This window comes from Aristolochia californica, unplaced genomic scaffold, assembly GCF_029961685.1.
Source record: "Aristolochia californica isolate CCGP_79_NKW_82.1479 unplaced genomic scaffold, dmAriCali1.0.hap1 SCAF_15, whole genome shotgun sequence".
NCBI classification, from domain to species: Eukaryota; Viridiplantae; Streptophyta; class Magnoliopsida; order Piperales; family Aristolochiaceae; genus Aristolochia; species Aristolochia californica.
Genome location: NW_027181826.1, coordinates 633,491 through 650,602, shown reverse-complemented (window position 1 = coordinate 650,602; position 17,112 = coordinate 633,491). Strand labels below are relative to the sequence as shown.

Below are 17,112 nucleotides of genomic sequence, written 5' to 3'. Positions count from 1 at the left end.
AAAAAAAAGGTCCCACCGAGACTTGAACTCGGGTTACTGGATTCAGAGTCCAATGTCCTGACCACTAGACCATGGGACCACAATTGATTAGTTGCTTTTATCCGTTTTACAAATTCAAAATCCATATATTTTCTTCTAATTTCTTATAATTTCAACTCTTGACAAATCTAAGTCTTATAATAATAATAATTAATAAATCATAATAAATTATTTTATGTTAATAACATAATTATGTTATAATTTTTTTTATATTTTTTAACAAAGGCTTAAAAATCCTCTATGATTTAATTCACTAACATCAAGGTAAACAAGTCAATCGTATTTATCGCCTACTTACAACTCTAATTAATAGAAGCCGACACCCGACTTGGGATACATATCCTTTCAAAAGAATTTATAAGGCTACCATTCTCAACCACTTCATCCTTTAATACACGAGGTTTTACTTTAATCTACTTTTAAGAAGAAAAAAAAAAAAAGAGTTTGGTATAGTCCACTTTAGGAGAGAAGATCTCACCATAATCAATTTTATCGCAGGAGTTTCACTACAATGGAAGAACCTTTGATTCCACAATCTTCGCCATAATCTACTTTTAACTCACGATTAAGCAACAAACACGCGAAGCGGCACGCGTAATAGTCTGATAATCACCTATTAATCAACACACTAATCAAGGAATAGTTTAAACTACTAAAAAGGATTCAAAAGCCTTGGGCGGGGGGAGATCCAATGCATCAGAGCTTCCATTGTTTTAAGCAAAAATGGTTGTAGTCTTCAAAGTTCAACCACTACAAAGTCATTTAAAATGACTAGCAAGCATTGATCTCAATGGATAACTATGATCATCAAAAGTCTAATTTATGATTAAACCTGGGTTAATCTATTCAAAACTGTTCACCTTTGCCTTTGTTTTCATGCTCAGCTGATTGGGCAAGTGGGATTAGTAGAACTGATTAGGACCCCTTTTCCAATGTTGAGGAGGGAAAAGCTCTACTTCACTGCCTTTTACTACACTTAAATTTCTTGTCAACATGGCCTTTTTTAATGGATCAACCTGGATTAAGGAAGTCCTTGGCTGATTTCCCCAGATATAAGAAGCAAGCGTGCTGATTGCTTAATCTTCTAAATTAGCACCCCGATCGCGGCGTAAATTAAGGACTCGAGGTCGATCGAATGTGTCACGCGTGTATAGTTTAGGCAGTCATTAACTTCCACTAATTACTGGGTTAGTTAATCACAAGTAGGCCAAATGTTTAGCCAGCAAGCCTGTCATCTCTGCAGAGAGGGTTTTAAACAGGGCTTAGTGTCTAACCAACTGGCAATTGAAAAATAACCTTCAAAAGGCTAAATCCTTTGTTTATGGAGAGCTGCTTTATGTTTCACTTAGTGAGAGTAAAACTTTTGGTTAAAGAGATTCATCAGTGTGTAAAATAACTTTTATGTCTGAAACCCATTTTAGTTTGAAAGATGTGAAGGTTTTGCTTTTCAGCTTCTTTACTTTTGACAGCAATTACCAACAAAGATCCAAAACTAAAAAGAAATTTTTATCTTAAAACATTGGATATTTATCAGAACAAGCAGCTTTCAAAAGCTAAATCCAGGCATTTGGCCTTACTGATCACTGGCTTGAATTAATATAGGCTTCAGTTCTCCCAAGGTTAAGAAAAACCCATTATTGTTCTTCTTCCCAACTCATAATACCAGTGAGGCCAAAGGCTAAACCGATAATCAGATTCAAATATGATTAAACCTTTGGTTCAAGATACATCTCAAGTTAGAAAAAAAAAAAAAAAAATTTAAAATGAATTTTATTTTGAGCGTATTTTCTGAAGAGAGGGAAGACAGCTTCCTTTATAAACTTGAATGCTTAATTCAGCATGAGAGAGTCTTAAAGTCTACATCACTCCACTGTCAAGGGCTAAACATATTCTCTCCACAAGCTTCCACCTTTCTGATAACAAAACAAGCAACAAGCCAATCAATTACACTCACCCTTGTATTTTGCCTTCAAGAGGGAGACATGGAACCAGTCTGTGTGGTATAACTCAGACAGAACCTCCATTTTGAAAAGAAATAAAAAAAAAAATCTTGAAGAAGAGTGACATCCCTCAATCCCAAGAAAACTCTCATGGGGATGTGTTAGTTGATTCAACTTTGATGAAACCAAGAAAAAAAAAATGACCATAGCTTACTTCTAGGTGAAGTATTTGTGTCCTTCTTGAAGAGGGCAGAGATGAAAGGATAAGAACAGTGGGAGCAGGTGGCTTGTATTTGTACTGGGTATGTATCAGAATACCAGAAAACCGATACGATATGCACGACATGTATTATACATCGAACCAAAAAGAATAGGGTAGCCCATATTTACGTCGAATATCAGTATCCCTCGTATCAAATACGTATTATTATTCAATACAAGATACATATCAGTAAGGCAAACAAGCCTGGTTTTGAGTTATTTCAGCTTTCCCAGTGTGCAGGCTGGAAGATGGGAAACAAAGGGAGGGTGTGTCTGGGTTGAAGACAACATTGGGGTTTCTCTTTGTTGTTTTAAGTTGCCTGATTACAGTCAAGAAAGGCAGCTTTTAGTTAGCAATAAACAAGTCTGGAAATGCATGTGAAGGATTCCTTTCAAGAGACTCACCAACTTCATTTTCCAACTCCTCCTTCCACCTATCATGCTTTTCCTCCATTAAACTACTGCAACAGCCCTTCCAGATACTCAAAGCCATCCCTGGCATCTCCTCCTCCCTCACTCGATCCTTCTCTCAATAAGTTTATCCTCATTCTATATGTAGTTCCAAAGGGTATATTCTTATCCACTCAGATCCATATCCACTGGAGCATTACAAGTAATATTTCAAGTCAAGTATCTTTGACCTAGATTTCCTCCCTTTCTTCCCTAACCACATCCCTCTTCAGCCATGGCAATTCAGGTTGTTTTGCTCTTTTCTCTCCTTTTTCTTTAACAAGGGCTGTTTCCATTTGGGGTCAGTAGTTATCTTCTTCGTTGGATCTCTTGCATGGATAATAATCTCCCCTTTTCTTCCAACTTGGCCTGCAATGGCTTGCTTGAAATAGCAGCCCATTTGTGAAGTTGTTATGTTTGGCGAAAAACCCGGAAGATTGACACTTGGCGGTCTTTCAGGGGGCCGCAGATGGTTTGTCCAATATTGTGTATTAATTTACACGCGCACACAGACACAGACACACACATATATGTTGCTAGTCTGACTGGTCCTCCAATGAAGAAACCCATGTCAAATCCCTAAAAGGTGACACCCAAGAAGCATCTATAAAGGTAGATTGTCCTTGAGGTTCTATGGACCACAACTTTTTACCACCCCAAGAGTATTTGTTGGTGGAATGGGACCCATTGGTCACATGAAGGGTTTATCCACATGGGAACTTTGCCCTAGAGGCCTAAACCTAAACCTAGGTTGCCCCCACCTATAAGGGAGACATCATTCCTGAGATGGTTTGAGATACCATTGCCTTATAAGGAACCTGAAACTTATTCAATGACAATGAGCTTGCTTGGAGAAGAATGACAACTGACAAGTGAGTGTCAGGCACAAAAATTTGGGAATGGAATCACCCCTTTGAAGTCATGCATGTATAAATTTGCATTGATAGATTAATTACAAATATGGGATTTAACTCTAAAAGCCAACAATTATATTTTTTTTATATGATCACTAATTAATAATAGAAACAAAAAATTATTCCCATAAATATCATTTCAATTATATTTAGTTATCTGACAAACAGATTAAGGTTACGCCCATAATATCATCTTTATCGTGTAACTAATAAGTTTAATTTTCAACTTATTTTAATTTTTAAGAATTATTGTTTTATTATAATTTTAAAGAGCAATATTACTTGAATATTATTGGAACCCAAATTCCATAATAAGAGTTTGTGTTTGTGTCAAACATGAAATCATTAAAAATTAGAAAATAGAAAAAAAAATTCTTGCATTTCGAACAAATTTATATTTTTCACCCAGTATTCTCCCAAAAATAGTTAAAAGGCGTAATAAAAACCGATTTTTCTATTTTTAATAAAATAATATGAAATAAAAAAATAAGTAAAAAAATCATTGAAAAATAAATAAATTTTTAATAAAATTAAAATTTTCTTCATTTTATTTTATTTTAATTTTATTTAAATTAAAAGGAAAATTTCTAAGTTACCCTCCCCATCATTGATCATACACTTCTCTTTCCTACCACATTAAAAATATTATCTACTCCAGACTTTAGTTGGGACATGTCACATGATAGAATAAATGGCAATGGTATAAAGCAAGGAAGGTGACACGTGTAAGTAATATAGGAGTGGTCCCGTTGGCAGTTCGGGGGAATTGACACGTGGAAGCCAAAGGCTTGAGGTGTTGCATTGATGATGATTTTATGTTCCCCACTCGCTGCCCGCAAAAGCCTTGGCTGACCGTGACACTTAGCCCATGCGCCCTCAATTAACCAGATTCCCGGACAAGCTCCTTTGCCTCCCAAGACTTTCTGCCTTTCTTGAAGACTTTTTTGTGTTTATGTAGCGTGGGGTGGGGGGTCTCTAAATTAGGATGTGGCCATTACCCTAAATGCAAATTTACCAAGGATAAAGGGGAGGGGCACCTCAATTGGATGAGGCAATTGCCTTTACCAATATGGACATATCATCTATACGTTTTGGATATTACTCTATACAGGGTATGTCGGATTTCGGACCTATTGAATTATTTCGTAAATAAATAAATACAAGGGTGACATTTACACACTTAAAGTCGATAGTCCCAATTTTTTTTTTTTTTTTGACTGTGAAACCATGCCCTTGATCAACCATAAATGCGATTATAAACGATCGGTAATTAGTAAGCTCTATTAGGATGATCGAAAACGTATTATGTATTAACACCCCTAGAATGACAAACATAGAGCTCCATATACAATATATGTCGGACGAAAGATTTTTTCTCTTGATTCTTTTTTATTCCTCTTACTTTTAATAAATGTTAAAAATGACAGAAAGTAAGTTTTCGATCGAAAAAAAAAAGCATTAAATTGGTTCTTAATCACTTATTTTTTATTTTAATTTTTAATTTTTTAATTATTAATTTAACTTATTTTTAGTGTAAATACAAACATCATAAAATATTTTTTTCCAATAGGATTCAAATACGAGTGTTCTTAGTATTCTTGTATTTATAAGAAATGGAATAGATCGAGCCGGTTTGTTCGTTAACTCGATTTAAACCTAAAATATAAAGCTTGAAATGTTTGACTTGTGGATAATTGCAAAGGTGCTTAATGAATCAACCTACTAAAATTCCTTGAAGCAACATTTTTTATGTCCTAGTGGTCCAAACACTCACTATACTTTGTGTTTAAAAAATAAATATATTAGAAATATAAAGAAAAAATTAGATGAAAATAAAAATGAACTCAACAATTAAGTTGCAAATACTTAAAAATTTGAGGGGTGTGCATAAAAATCGATACCTTCAGTTATAATCGGGATTAAGAAACATTATTACACTAATACTTAGGAATTTAGGTATGTTACGAGACTGTCGTACATTATATCCTCGTAATTTGGAATAAAAAATATAGCTGATAAAAGATAAATAAATAAATATATATAAATTTTAATAAGTGTTAATATTTAATTAAATAGATTTTTTTATGGGGAGTATATAATTTTAAAATAATATTATTATTATATGACAAAGTTGTATATGCATAACAAGTCATTTTTCTTTTAGATAAATTTGATTTACCCAAAAAAACAAAAAACAATTACCGCCCCCACCAAAAGTCATGTTGGCTTTTGTTTAAAATATCTTAGTCGACGTGGACGAATTGTGCCCTCATAACGAACGGATAACATTGTCGGCGACGTGGCAACGCAGCCTTTCATGAGCCCGGTGGGGCTCCACTTGTTAAGGTTCCACGATGCATCATGACCATTTTTTCTCTTTCTCATGTGACTTCAGCCAAGGAAATCCCTTCTATTGGTGGAGATGTGGGACCCACTCTCGGTAACGTCCGAGTCATTCTGAACACGTTAGTGGTGGGACCTACACCATTTCTCCCTAAAACAAAAAAACACAGAAGGGAAGAAAAAACACGCTAGATTGCCTCCGGGCACTAATCCGCCCTAGGCCGGGGGGAAACCGGTTTCACGTGAAAAGCCCAAGCATCTCGAGCCACTCCAACACCGTCCTGGGCCCCACGTTTACCATAAAAAATCTCGTTTGTGGGCCCTCCTCTGTTTGATTGGATAGAAAACAATCCAATAAGCTTTCGTGCTTGCTACCTATCAGGTGGCAAAGGAGGCTAAAATGGTTGGAAACTGTGATTTAATTTAAGCTAATAACCTTAATTTAAGGATTAATCATGTGGGCCCACAAATAAAAGTGGGCCCACATTTTTTATATCAAATTTTAAGGGTCTTAAATACCATGAAAAATTAAATAATAAATAATAATTATTATTTTAATTATTTAAATATTTTTTTCTAATATAAGTATCTTTATATCAAAAATTTAATAGTAAAAAAAATAAAAATAATGGGAAAAATATGTAATTAAAGATGGTGCAAAAGTGGGGCTAAAGAGAAGGGGGAGAGAGGAGAGAGTGGATTACACCGAGGAGATGGGAGGGCGGTGAAAGAAGAAAAACCAAGAGTGCTTTAATTTATGCTATTCTTGTCTAGGATCATCACATCAATGTCAAAATTTATGGAGACATTTGGCTTTTCAACCTTTGAACCCTAGGTGTAAGTGTCCTTTGCAAAGGCCACTTGAACCACTTTGAGCTTGGCATATCATGAGTGGATTTTTTTCTTTTAGGGCATGTCCTTGTCCTCTAATGTCCAACTTCACTTATACACTTCTCCCAACGACAATTCACCACCACCACCCCAATTGTTACCTCTCCAATATCCATATCCAAAATTATTATTATTATTATTATTATTATTATTATTATCTTTTAATTCGATATTTCCGACTTTTATGATGTCGATATTATTAAACTATAGAGTTGGCCATGGCTGAAGTCTGAGGAGGATGCCAAAGACAAGGCTAGTGACGGGAGTAAAGGGTTTAGGGTTGAGTGTAGTTGGAACAAAGGTAGCAATACTGGAAGCTGCAATTGGATCACCTTTCTTCTTAGGGGAAGCTTATGCTTGTAGGGTTTTTTTGTTTGGCACTCATACAAAATTCCTAAAATCTGGTATGGAATCTCATATCGGTATCATAACTGGCATGTTTGAAAAAAAGGGACAATAAAAGAAATGAACCTTGATACGAAATTGTATTGGATACGTGGCGTGTTTTCGACAATGAGGATAAGGCTATTTTAAATTGGCATGAAAGAATAGGAAAATTAATGTGACACTAGAAAAATTGATTTGGTTTGGAGATTACTATGAATATAGTAAGAGAATTCGATTGAATTTTTTTTTTATAATTATTTTAACATTATTTTAAATATAAAAATCTTAAGACCTTTGCTCCAAGATTGCCATATCGGAGATCGGAGACCTCAAAATCTGATACATTTTTTCCCTATATCGGCTTGTAACGGGTATCGGTCATTATCCCATATGTATCGGAGATAGAAGTAACCCTGTTCTTGTCTTTTATTGTCTTATAATTTTTTAAAATGAAATAGCATATTGATTAGTCCTTTTTTTTGTTGCATGAATGTTACAAAATGTTTACACAATAGGGTTGGGTATGTTGATGATACATATCGGATTTTACCCGGTATGATACAACTTTATCGGCCCATCAAGGGTGTGTGTCACAGGTGCAGTTACAAATTTCGGCCTTCTTGAAAAAATGGCATGTACATATGTAGGGCTATATGGGTCTTTTCACAGGATAGGTGTTTTGGGAAGAACCGAGGGCAATTTCATTCAGCCCTACTTATAAATGAACCTGGACTGTTTGCTTGGCTCCGTAAGACTGTCAACCCCACGAGGCCAACCGCGGGAAGGAGTCTCGTCAGGGAGTTCGGTATCCGTCTCATGACAAGGAAGAAGATGATTCCAGGACTCGAAGACGATCTGCTCTTCCTCTCCCACCACACCTCCGGTTCCTACAATCCAAACCCAGAAGGCCAGTTAGATCCCCCATTCACCCATTTCGTCAGTCTAAAACGCGCGCCTCCGTTTTTGTGGTTTTTTGTTGATGATTTTTCTTTCTGCTGCAGGAGGGAAGCCGAAGAGGAGGAAGAGGAAGGGGAGAGGGGACGCTCCCGGGACGGAGCCGAAGAAGAGGAAGCTCACGGAGGAGCAGGTGAACTTCCTGGAGACCAATTTCGGGAACGAACATAAGCTGGAATCCGCAAGGAAAGACCGGCTGGCGGCGGAGCTGGGGCTGGACCCTCGAACGGTGGCCGTCTGGTTTCAGAACAGGCGGGCCAGGTGGCGGAGCAAGCATTTGGAGGAAGAGTACTCCAGGCTGAAGGTCACCCATGAGAGTGTCGTCATCGAGAAGTGCCGTCTCGAAGGCGAGGTAAATATATATATATATATATATATATATATATAGATCATCAACAGCTAGCTCTTCACTTCCTCCATTTCTGTATTCTTTTTCCTCTCCTTCTTCAACAAGACTCTGGCAAAACCGCAGGTGCTGAACCTTCGTGAGCAGCTGTCGAAGGCCGAGGAGGAGATAAAGAAGCTTTCAGGGGAGACCGAGAGAAGCTCAAGCCCGAGCTCTTCTTTCTCCGTCGACGCAGATTATCCTGACCTCTTCCGGGAATTCCGAGCTGAAGAAAACCAGAGCTTGCTCTACATGCTTGAGAACAACTACATCAATGGTCTGGAATGGGCGAATCTCTGTGCCTTATGATGTGAATACCATTGTTTGGAATAATTTTTGTACAGTTCTTCGATCTTTTATCAGTTTTTCTTTCCTTCTGTTTTTTCTTCCCTGTTTCTCCTCTTTTAGGAGTTCCTGAATGTATATTATGCAGTTTGAAATTCGAAGTGTCGGTCCACGTAAATTAGCTCAAATATTTCCTACAATTTTTTCTTCATTCACCTCATTTTATTTATTTATTTTATTATAAGGGACTATTTGAATCTTCTTAATAAAATAAAATAATAAAAAATTAACCAAACTTTTTGGAAAATTGGCAAAAAAAATTAAATAAAATCTTAAATAATTTTTTTTATTTAAATAAGGCTTACGATTGCATATGATGTCACTAGTGACCTAAGATTTAACTTTCTCTGTCACGAACAAACCTCTTTCATCAAGTGAATGTTATCAAACATTAACACATAAACCACACTAAAGTGGTACAATGTTGCTTTAAGCTTTTGAATACTTAGGGTTTGTTATAATTACTTGTGGAAAGGACCACACCAATGGTTGAAGTTGAAGCCCTAAGTGGACGTGTTTCTAACTATGTGGTACGTAAGCTTTAGTAAAATTTCTTTTTCGTCGCCAATCACATGACAAATACGAATGGAATCCATCAATGGTATGTACCTAATGGCGAATGAAGTCGAGGTAGATCCCAACTCGTTCGTGCAACTGAACAGATAGATCGATATCTATCGACATCTATCGACCTTTATCCCTTTAAAGCACTTCTTCAAGAGTACTTGACTTTTTTTAGTGGTCGACTTGTTATCTTTAGAATTGATGTTACAATTGACGAATGCGTTTTAAACCAATTGTTAGTAATGAGTTTAGATTGAGCGTGGTATCGAGTGGGGGCCGAGTGGAGAAGATTATGAGGGCATGCATGTGAAGAGAACCTTTTCCATAACCTTAAAAAAAATTTATGTTACTTCAAATCATAATTCTTAGCCTATGTAGCACCTCAAAATCCAATACATCACTATTTCAATTTTTTTAAAAAAAAAAAAAAAGAGAGGAACCTAACCCTGAGAGATTTTAAATATGGGCCTTTATTGGGCGTTTCAGGGCAAAGGATGATCGTTTGGGCTTCCTTTATGGTCAATATATGGGTTATTCCTACACATGGGCTTATGGGCGCGAGAGAAGCCGTTGGGAATCCGGTCTCATAAGAAAAGGAAATTAATTTTCGGTCGCCGCTGGTTCGATTCATTTTCTTCATCCCAATTTTCAGATTTGAGCTTCGAGTGTCGACTCCCTTGCCATCTTCATCTTCAGTGTCCAGCAGATCGCGCAACGCCCTTTATCTCCTAAATTTGTTTTTTGGTTTCTAATTTTTTCGGCGGTACGATCTGTGGCCTTGCCCTTCTTCTTCAATAGATCTGCTACAGCTTTCTGTTGTTCTGGATCTCTGATTCTTAAATTCACATTTAGATCTCGAGTCCGATTTCCCGTAGTTTTTCCTGTAACTACTGGATTTTCTAATACGGAGTATGTTCGCAAAGTTTTAAAGGATCAGTTTTTGTTACTAAATGTGTGAGCTTTTATATCTGTTATTCCCTTGCTTTTTATTGTGCTTAATACTGTAGTGTCAAATTTATGCTTATGGGATAGCATTTGCGGACAATTATTGAGAAATAATCGAGTTACGCTAGCTTTACAGATTGGGACCTAGAAATCATTTCTGTTATTGTAAACTTTGCCTTGTTGTTTGATGCTGTACAGAACAGATTCACTAGTTGCTTGTTTGATATTTTGCCCATGCAGAGCATTTTCTCCGCCTTTATTTTACTATGGTGATGCATTTCAGGCTGTTCTTGGCTAAAGGGTGGCGCCGCGCAGTGGGCTTATTTGTGTGATGGGTCTGGTCGAATTGCACGCAGTGCTTATATGATGTACCCATTTGTGCTGAGGAAATGTCTCTGGAATTCTTCAGGCGATTGGGGTCTTTTTGGGTTAATGAGAAGACGGGTGGTCCATCCGCAGGAAAGCTTGCACCTTCGGTGAGATTACAGACAGATAAAGAGGTGTATAGGCCTGGGGAGACTGTTCTCGCAACTATTCAGATTTGCAATCCAAATATTACGAATGCAGACTTTTCGCTTATGGTTGAAAACCTCAAGTTTGAAATTAAAGGAGTTGGGAAGCTTGATCCTCAATGGTTTACTACGCAAATGCCATCATTCGGTTTAAAGCAAAGGAGAGGTGTTCCTTTGCTCTTTTCTTCAGAGTGTTTGGGAACTGTAAAAAACAAGTTTTGTATTCAGTAAATGTCTTTCACTTAGAAATTTTATGATGCTGTCTTAAAAGTAATAACTTCAATCATATTTTACGTTAGATGTTGTTTCTAGGGAGAATCTCAATTGTATGATCAGTTGGACCCATGTCATATTTACATGACACCATTTGGTATTTTGTAGGTGAGTGTATCTTTTTGGACTGTACAACACCACCCATTGTCTCAAAGTTGATAGTTTCGTCTGGGTGCACTAAAACATGTGAGTTTACCTGTCAACTCTTCGTGTCGTGTTATTGGTACTATTCTTTGAAGTTTTAGAATTTGATGTACTAAGGGAAGCTGTACATGTGCTGTTGAATTGTTTCTATTTCTCATTCTATTTGTTTTGAGAGTAAATTCAAATCTAATTGATGAGTTATTGGAGAAGTACAATAGATACAATGAAGGCCGCAGAAAAGTCCAGCAAAGTGGCTATGGGGCATGTTGACTATGTAGGACAGGTCGATGCCCTCTTTAGCCAAAGGATCTGTCTGTTCCTGAGATTCTCTGACAACACAAGACCAGGGTATCAAAGACTAAGCAAACATTAGCATATTTATTAGAAGCTTCTGCTTAGCTCCAAAGGTCAATTTATAACAGCCTTAGTCCCTTCATAGCGAGCAAGGGTGAAAATTCTTGAACTAAGATTTGCAACTGGGTCCCCATTAACTTTAACTTTGAAGGAATCATCTTGCAGTAAGATATTCGATTAAAGTTTAACTTTGATGGGCAAAGATAGGGAAAACCAAGAAATCAGCCAGAGAAGTGATAAACATTTAACTTCTGCAAACAGAACCCAGATCTAGACCAATGAAAAAAAGGGAGGGAGGAATAAAGGAATCTAATTCAAAGCACCTGCATGCTTTATTCTTTCAATAGCCTAATACCCTGATGTAGTAATGAAACATATTTCTTGGAAGCCCTCAAATAGACATAGAATTGCATTACAAAATTCTCTTTACACTTGGGAACAGTTAAGAAGTTGGATGCTCAGAAAATAGTTGAAAGTAGGCAGCATGATGAAACTACAGTTAGACCTCCCAACAAAGAGTGTGCAGATGCTGGATCAAAAGCAGTAATAGAGGAGCAAACAACACCAGAAGGGTCATAGCTTTTGTCTAGATTTATGGCTCAAGTACTATCCCAAGTGCTGACCTTAACTTTTTTTGTTTATTTGTACAAGGAATTTTATGAGTAATTTCTCATGCTTCTTGATTATCAGCCAATTAGTTAGATATTTTTCATATATAGTGCTTAATGCAACTTTTGGAATTAGAGAAACATAGTGCTTAACACTCCACAACTTTCGAAATCATGTGCCAATCTTTCTTCTTAGAGTGATTTTGAAGTATCAATTTTGGTCTGTGCATCTAATCTTTTGGATTTTCTTGATGCTGACAATTGGTGTTAACGGTTTATCGGTTCTTCTCATCTGCAGATATGTTTCGAATGGAACTACCTAAGCGTATACCCCCTTCATACCGTGGTACAACTGTCCGTTATTTGTACTATGTTAAGAGTACTTTACTTGGGCATTGGCTGGCATTGGAAAATGGTCATCCAAACAGAGAGCCCATGAAAGATCTAGTAAAAACGGTTGGTTACCTTTTGACATCTTAAGTATGTTATTGGCAAAGTTTTTCTCCTTTATTAATTCACTGTGTCTAATCATTTTAAATGTTATTAGCTATGTTTTTTAGTCATTTTGTTTGCATTTTTCTTTACATCTTTTAGTTGGTAGAAGTGTGCCTTTCAAAAGTTTCATTTTTTTTTTTTGTGGTAAAAAGAAATCAGTATTATTGTGTGGTTTTGGCATCAGTTATTGCTGATATTATTGTCATATTAAACTTTCAGGAAGTCCATGTTCCTTTAAAAATATGGGTTACCCAAAAAAACGACGATATGCTTACTGCAGATGGTCAAAATGATGGTACATACTTTTCCTGAATTGGATTCCTCAAATTTTGTATACTTTCTTACTCTCATCCAAATTATATAAAGTAACAAAAAAAAGTGACAATAAAATGGTGGAAAATCTTAAACTTGTTGAATGCACGTGCAGGAATTTTCCCTTCAGCAACCATTCAAATGGATATATACTGGAAAGAAAAGGAAGGGGACTCAGAATGGGTAACATCTTAAAACTCAAGTCTTAAAAGTAGAACTACAATATATATATTTTGAAATAACAAATATTGAATATTATGGATGTTATCTTTAGGATTATCCTTGGTTTGCTATTAAAAAAAAATTGTCCTTGGTCTGAGCAGGTCAGAGCGAATGAGTTAGATGGACTTGAAGAAGACTATGATAGCTCTAGGGATGAGATCTCATCTGTCTCATCATATAATCCATCTAGAGGTAACCTCAGTAGGGATTTTGGAAGTTCTTTATCACTGCAATCACAGGTTCCAAGGCCTTCAAATAGGGAGGGCCCTAATGTCCAAGTAGAACGACTCAGTGTTTCATCATGTACAGCACTTCCTCAGTTGTCAGCAACAGAGGTACTGCATGATTTAAGTGGGGGTAAGTGAGATCTATTTTGAGAATATGCAGAAGCCATTTTATTCACTTATATAATCTTTGAAATTAAAACGGATGGTGCCATTGTCTCATTATTTGCTATGCAATAATTTTGGTCACTTTCAATGTCTTTGTGACGACATTTTAATAGGATGGCAAACTTTATTCCTGGTAGTTTCTTTTCATGTAATAAAGTCCTTTCTGGAAACAGATGCATTATTACCAGGGAAAGGACCTGCTCATCCAAGTCAACGGAGAAAACATCCAAATTTCCCTTTTGCTAATGATGATGTGGGAGTTCCCTCAACTCCTGGAGCTGTGGAGCCCATAGCATGTAAATCATCGTACTTTCTTCAACTTAAATATTTATGGATTGCTTGATCTACTCCTCAAGATATTCTTACTGTTCTTTGATGTCAAGATTGGTAAGCTTATTATGAGAAAACATTTTCTGCAGCAGAAGGCTTCATTAGAGGAAGGTCTTACAATATCAGGATGGATGACCAAGTCCTACTACGGTTCTCCCCCAAAAACTCTGACTCAACTTATTATTTTGGTGATGTGGTAAGCATGCATTAGAATCCTCTAGAGTAGTTTTGGGTACATATCCAAGATCTGATACCATGGATATGTTTAATTTTCTGGCTACAGATTGGTGGCACACTCACTTTTTTTCATGAAGAAGGTACAAGAAGATGCCTTGAGGTAGTCATACCATTCTTTTTTTTACAACTTCGATTTTTCCAGTTGACCGCCACAGGACCATACAAGACCTTGTTTGGGGCCCAAGGTGATTGATATGTCTCTTTAAGAGGGGCAAGTTAACTCTGGCAACCAAAGGGCAAGTGACAATTTTATGAGCCTAAACAATAGTTATAAAATCCTGACAACCTGTGTATTAGAATGGATGCATGAGCATGACTGTGGCTGGGGAAATCTTGGTTTTAACAGTTCAAGGTCGAACTCAATCTAAAGTTGAGTCATGTGGCGAACCAGTTATAATCCCATTGCAACAGGTCTCCTTGTTTTCACAACTATGAACGCTGCATCCATGATTTATTCTTGTTGTCCTGCTTGTGTTTCAAATCATGTCATTGATAAGGAATCAGTCAGCCTGTATGTGAAGTTATTATATTTGTTCACCCATTCTGTTTAGTGATCATCACTAGAGCATTAATACTTTCAGGTTTCCATAACTCTGGAGACTTCAGAATCTATCATTCAGCCTTATATCCATTCACTGAAAAATCCTCCCTCGATTACAAAGGTACTGTTATTGTGTTTGTACAATATTTGAAGCCCGAAGATGATATTTTTATTTTATATCTTAAAATACAACTTTTAGGATAGCTGATTCACTTTTTCATTGGCTTTGTTTTAATTTTTATAATTTTTTAAAGTTTTTAATCCAGAAATATTATATTTCTTGTGTCTTTGGACATTCTTGGAGTTGGAAGCTTCCTTGCCATAGTGGCGTTAGTGGGAATAACCCCAGAGGCTAAAATGTTGAAAAATTTATGGTTATTAGTTGGGAAAAAATCCTCCTAATTTCAGTAAGTCATTTGATGATGGATCTAGACCCAGCCTTAAAAAAAATGAAGCAAAGTAGATTTTATTAGAGAGAAGAGGTATACACTACCTCCCCCACATGATGGGTGGCACACAAGACAAGAAAAATTACAACTTTAAATGCTTACAAACTCACACAGGACAAGAAAAGAGTAATAAGACAGGTGACAGCTGATCAAGTGTGAATGGTCAGTAGCTGAAAGAGAAGCTCCTTCGTAAGCAAGGCCATCAGCAATCAGGGGTGGGCGTCTTGGTTTTCCAAAATGTATCACCTATTTCAAAACCCCAGACCCCTTGGGTGTAAGTTACTTTGGTACAGGGTGATGTCTCGCTGCCCTTGAAAATCTGAGATGTCTAGATAAGATGCCCACCCTGTCAGCAATCGTATAGGTGTTTTTAGGCAAGTGTAAGCCCAACTTTAACATGGTATCTATACACATAAGTTGAAGTCTGGAAAACTTGTAAATTTTAATCTTGTCATTTTGAGATAGATCCAGACCCAACTTTAACAAGTGGCTTGGGTGGATTGCTTGGATCTAGCACTAGCTACATTATTTAACTGGTTAACTCTTATCTGCATTTATGATTCCATCCCATGTTTGTGATTCTGCAGGTTCAGAGTGACCACTATGAGGTAGTTGCAGACTTGTTGCAGACTAGCTTTCTTTTCTCCATCCCCATGGATGGACCGATGACCTTTTCAACACCTCATGTTTCTGTCAAATGGGCACTCCGTTTTGAATTCTTTACCACTCCCAAGAATGTTGATTGGACAAGGTACATACTATGTCACAATCTAACCATTGTCATCCCTTGTATTTTGTTCTAACTAATCTATTTTAACAATCTTTTTCCACTTTGCTGGCTTTGTTACTTGACAGGTATGAGCATCCTCTCCTTGTAGAGGGAAGAGAAAAGAGTGAGTGGGTTCTTCCAATAACAGTTCATGCCCCTCCTCCTCGAGCTCAGGGTGCTAAAAATGAAAAATCCTCGTCTCTTGGAGAGCTTTGGGTTCGTTCCTGAAGGTAAACCTGATTGAATCGACTCAGTTACTCCGATTTTTTTGACTCTCGTGTTTCAGTTCTTAATTCAAACTGTTACAGGTTTTTCACAAAAATCATTTTTTTCAATGCAAATTAGCATTAGGTCCATGAGAATAACTAGGATATCTCAATATTATCATTATTATATAAAAGGAAAGCAATTTGTAGTCATTATATTTTTTCTCTTTATTTATGGAACATAACACTTCTAGTGAAGTTCTAACCTCAGATTATGGTAGCTCATAATCTCCACTTCTTGTGATACCCTACTGTTTGTTTTTGTCATGACAGCCCTAATCAACAGAACCAAAAAACTACACCAGCTTTCCTTTCCAGCTTATACTGTAGCCCAAGTGGAGGAGTAGGGAGTCGTCCAAGAGGCCAGAGACAGATGAAAATCAAGAAGAAATGTCCATCCCAAATTGGTGAAGTGGCATTTTCTGAGACACATTGCGGGTTTTTATGAGCGTTTCTCGGACTCCTGTGCACATTTAGTCTATAAGCTGTAGTTTTTTCATTTTTTTCTTTAGTTTTCACGATGTTACAAAATCAATGTCAGTTTCCATATTGAGAAAAAATGGGCCTTTTTTCTGGTGATGATCGGAGGCTGTTCTCCTAAAATTTAAGGGGATACTATTGCAGCAATATGAGCTTAATGGAATGTCACTCTCCCCTTAATTAGATGGATTTTCTGTTTGTTTTTTAACCATGATAAGAAGGTATTCTTGAAGTGACTATTGGCCAGGGTCCTTTTCTGAATTAGGCGTTCACTTACAGGAGAAAGTAACACTGATATGTTACAAGCAGC

At 36.8% G+C, this 17,112-nt stretch overlaps 2 protein-coding genes and 1 non-coding gene across 4 annotated transcripts; 2 read left to right on the top strand and 1 right to left on the bottom strand.

Annotated features, from left to right (window-relative positions):
- Nucleotides 1-7: 7 nt before the first annotated feature.
- TRNAQ-CUG (transfer RNA glutamine (anticodon CUG)) lies at nt 8-79 on the bottom strand. The gene has a single exon. It is a non-coding gene; the product is annotated as a tRNA-Gln (tRNA).
- A 7,910-nt stretch (nt 80-7,989) lies between these two features.
- Nucleotides 7,990-9,026, top strand: LOC137951441 (homeobox-leucine zipper protein ATHB-40-like). Its single transcript, XM_068798100.1, has 3 exons — nt 7,990-8,132; nt 8,227-8,531; nt 8,652-9,026. Exons 1-3 carry the CDS (start codon nt 8,042-8,044, stop codon nt 8,871-8,873), a joined length of 618 nt encoding a protein of 205 aa, XP_068654201.1. The 5' UTR covers nt 7,990-8,041; the 3' UTR covers nt 8,874-9,026.
- Nucleotides 9,027-10,106: 1,080 nt separating this feature from the next.
- LOC137951560 (uncharacterized) lies at nt 10,107-17,034 on the top strand. 2 transcript variants are annotated; one of them, XM_068798298.1, is made up of 14 exons: nt 10,107-10,236; nt 10,702-11,096; nt 11,312-11,389; nt 12,608-12,765; nt 13,024-13,099; nt 13,232-13,299; nt 13,440-13,695; nt 13,904-14,026; nt 14,150-14,256; nt 14,344-14,397; nt 14,879-14,959; nt 15,875-16,038; nt 16,143-16,286; nt 16,596-17,034. In XM_068798298.1, the coding sequence occupies exons 2-13, from the start codon at nt 10,808-10,810 to the stop codon at nt 16,282-16,284; spliced, it is 1,596 nt and encodes a 531-aa protein (XP_068654399.1). In that variant the 5' UTR covers nt 10,107-10,236; nt 10,702-10,807; the 3' UTR covers nt 16,285-16,286; nt 16,596-17,034. The 2 variants fall into 2 exon arrangements, with proteins under 2 accessions (XP_068654399.1, XP_068654400.1); XM_068798299.1 differs by having other exon boundaries at nt 10,659-11,096.
- Nucleotides 17,035-17,112: the final 78 nt, after the last annotated feature.

Coding starts and splice junctions, on each gene's coding strand:
- LOC137951441 (XM_068798100.1), top strand. CDS start 8,042: ATGACAAGGAAGAAGATGATTCCAGGACTCGAAGACGATCTGCTCTTC. Junction 8,133..8,226: donor CTACAATCCAAACCCAGAAG/GCCAGTTAGATC, acceptor TTTCTGCTGCAG/GAGGGAAGCCGAAGAGGAGG. Junction 8,532..8,651: donor AGTGCCGTCTCGAAGGCGAG/GTAAATATATAT, acceptor GCAAAACCGCAG/GTGCTGAACCTTCGTGAGCA.
- LOC137951560 (XM_068798298.1), top strand. CDS start 10,808: ATGTCTCTGGAATTCTTCAGGCGATTGGGGTCTTTTTGGGTTAATGAG. Junction 14,027..14,149: donor AGCTGTGGAGCCCATAGCAT/GTAAATCATCGT, acceptor CATTTTCTGCAG/CAGAAGGCTTCATTAGAGGA. Junction 14,960..15,874: donor ATCCTCCCTCGATTACAAAG/GTACTGTTATTG, acceptor GTGATTCTGCAG/GTTCAGAGTGACCACTATGA.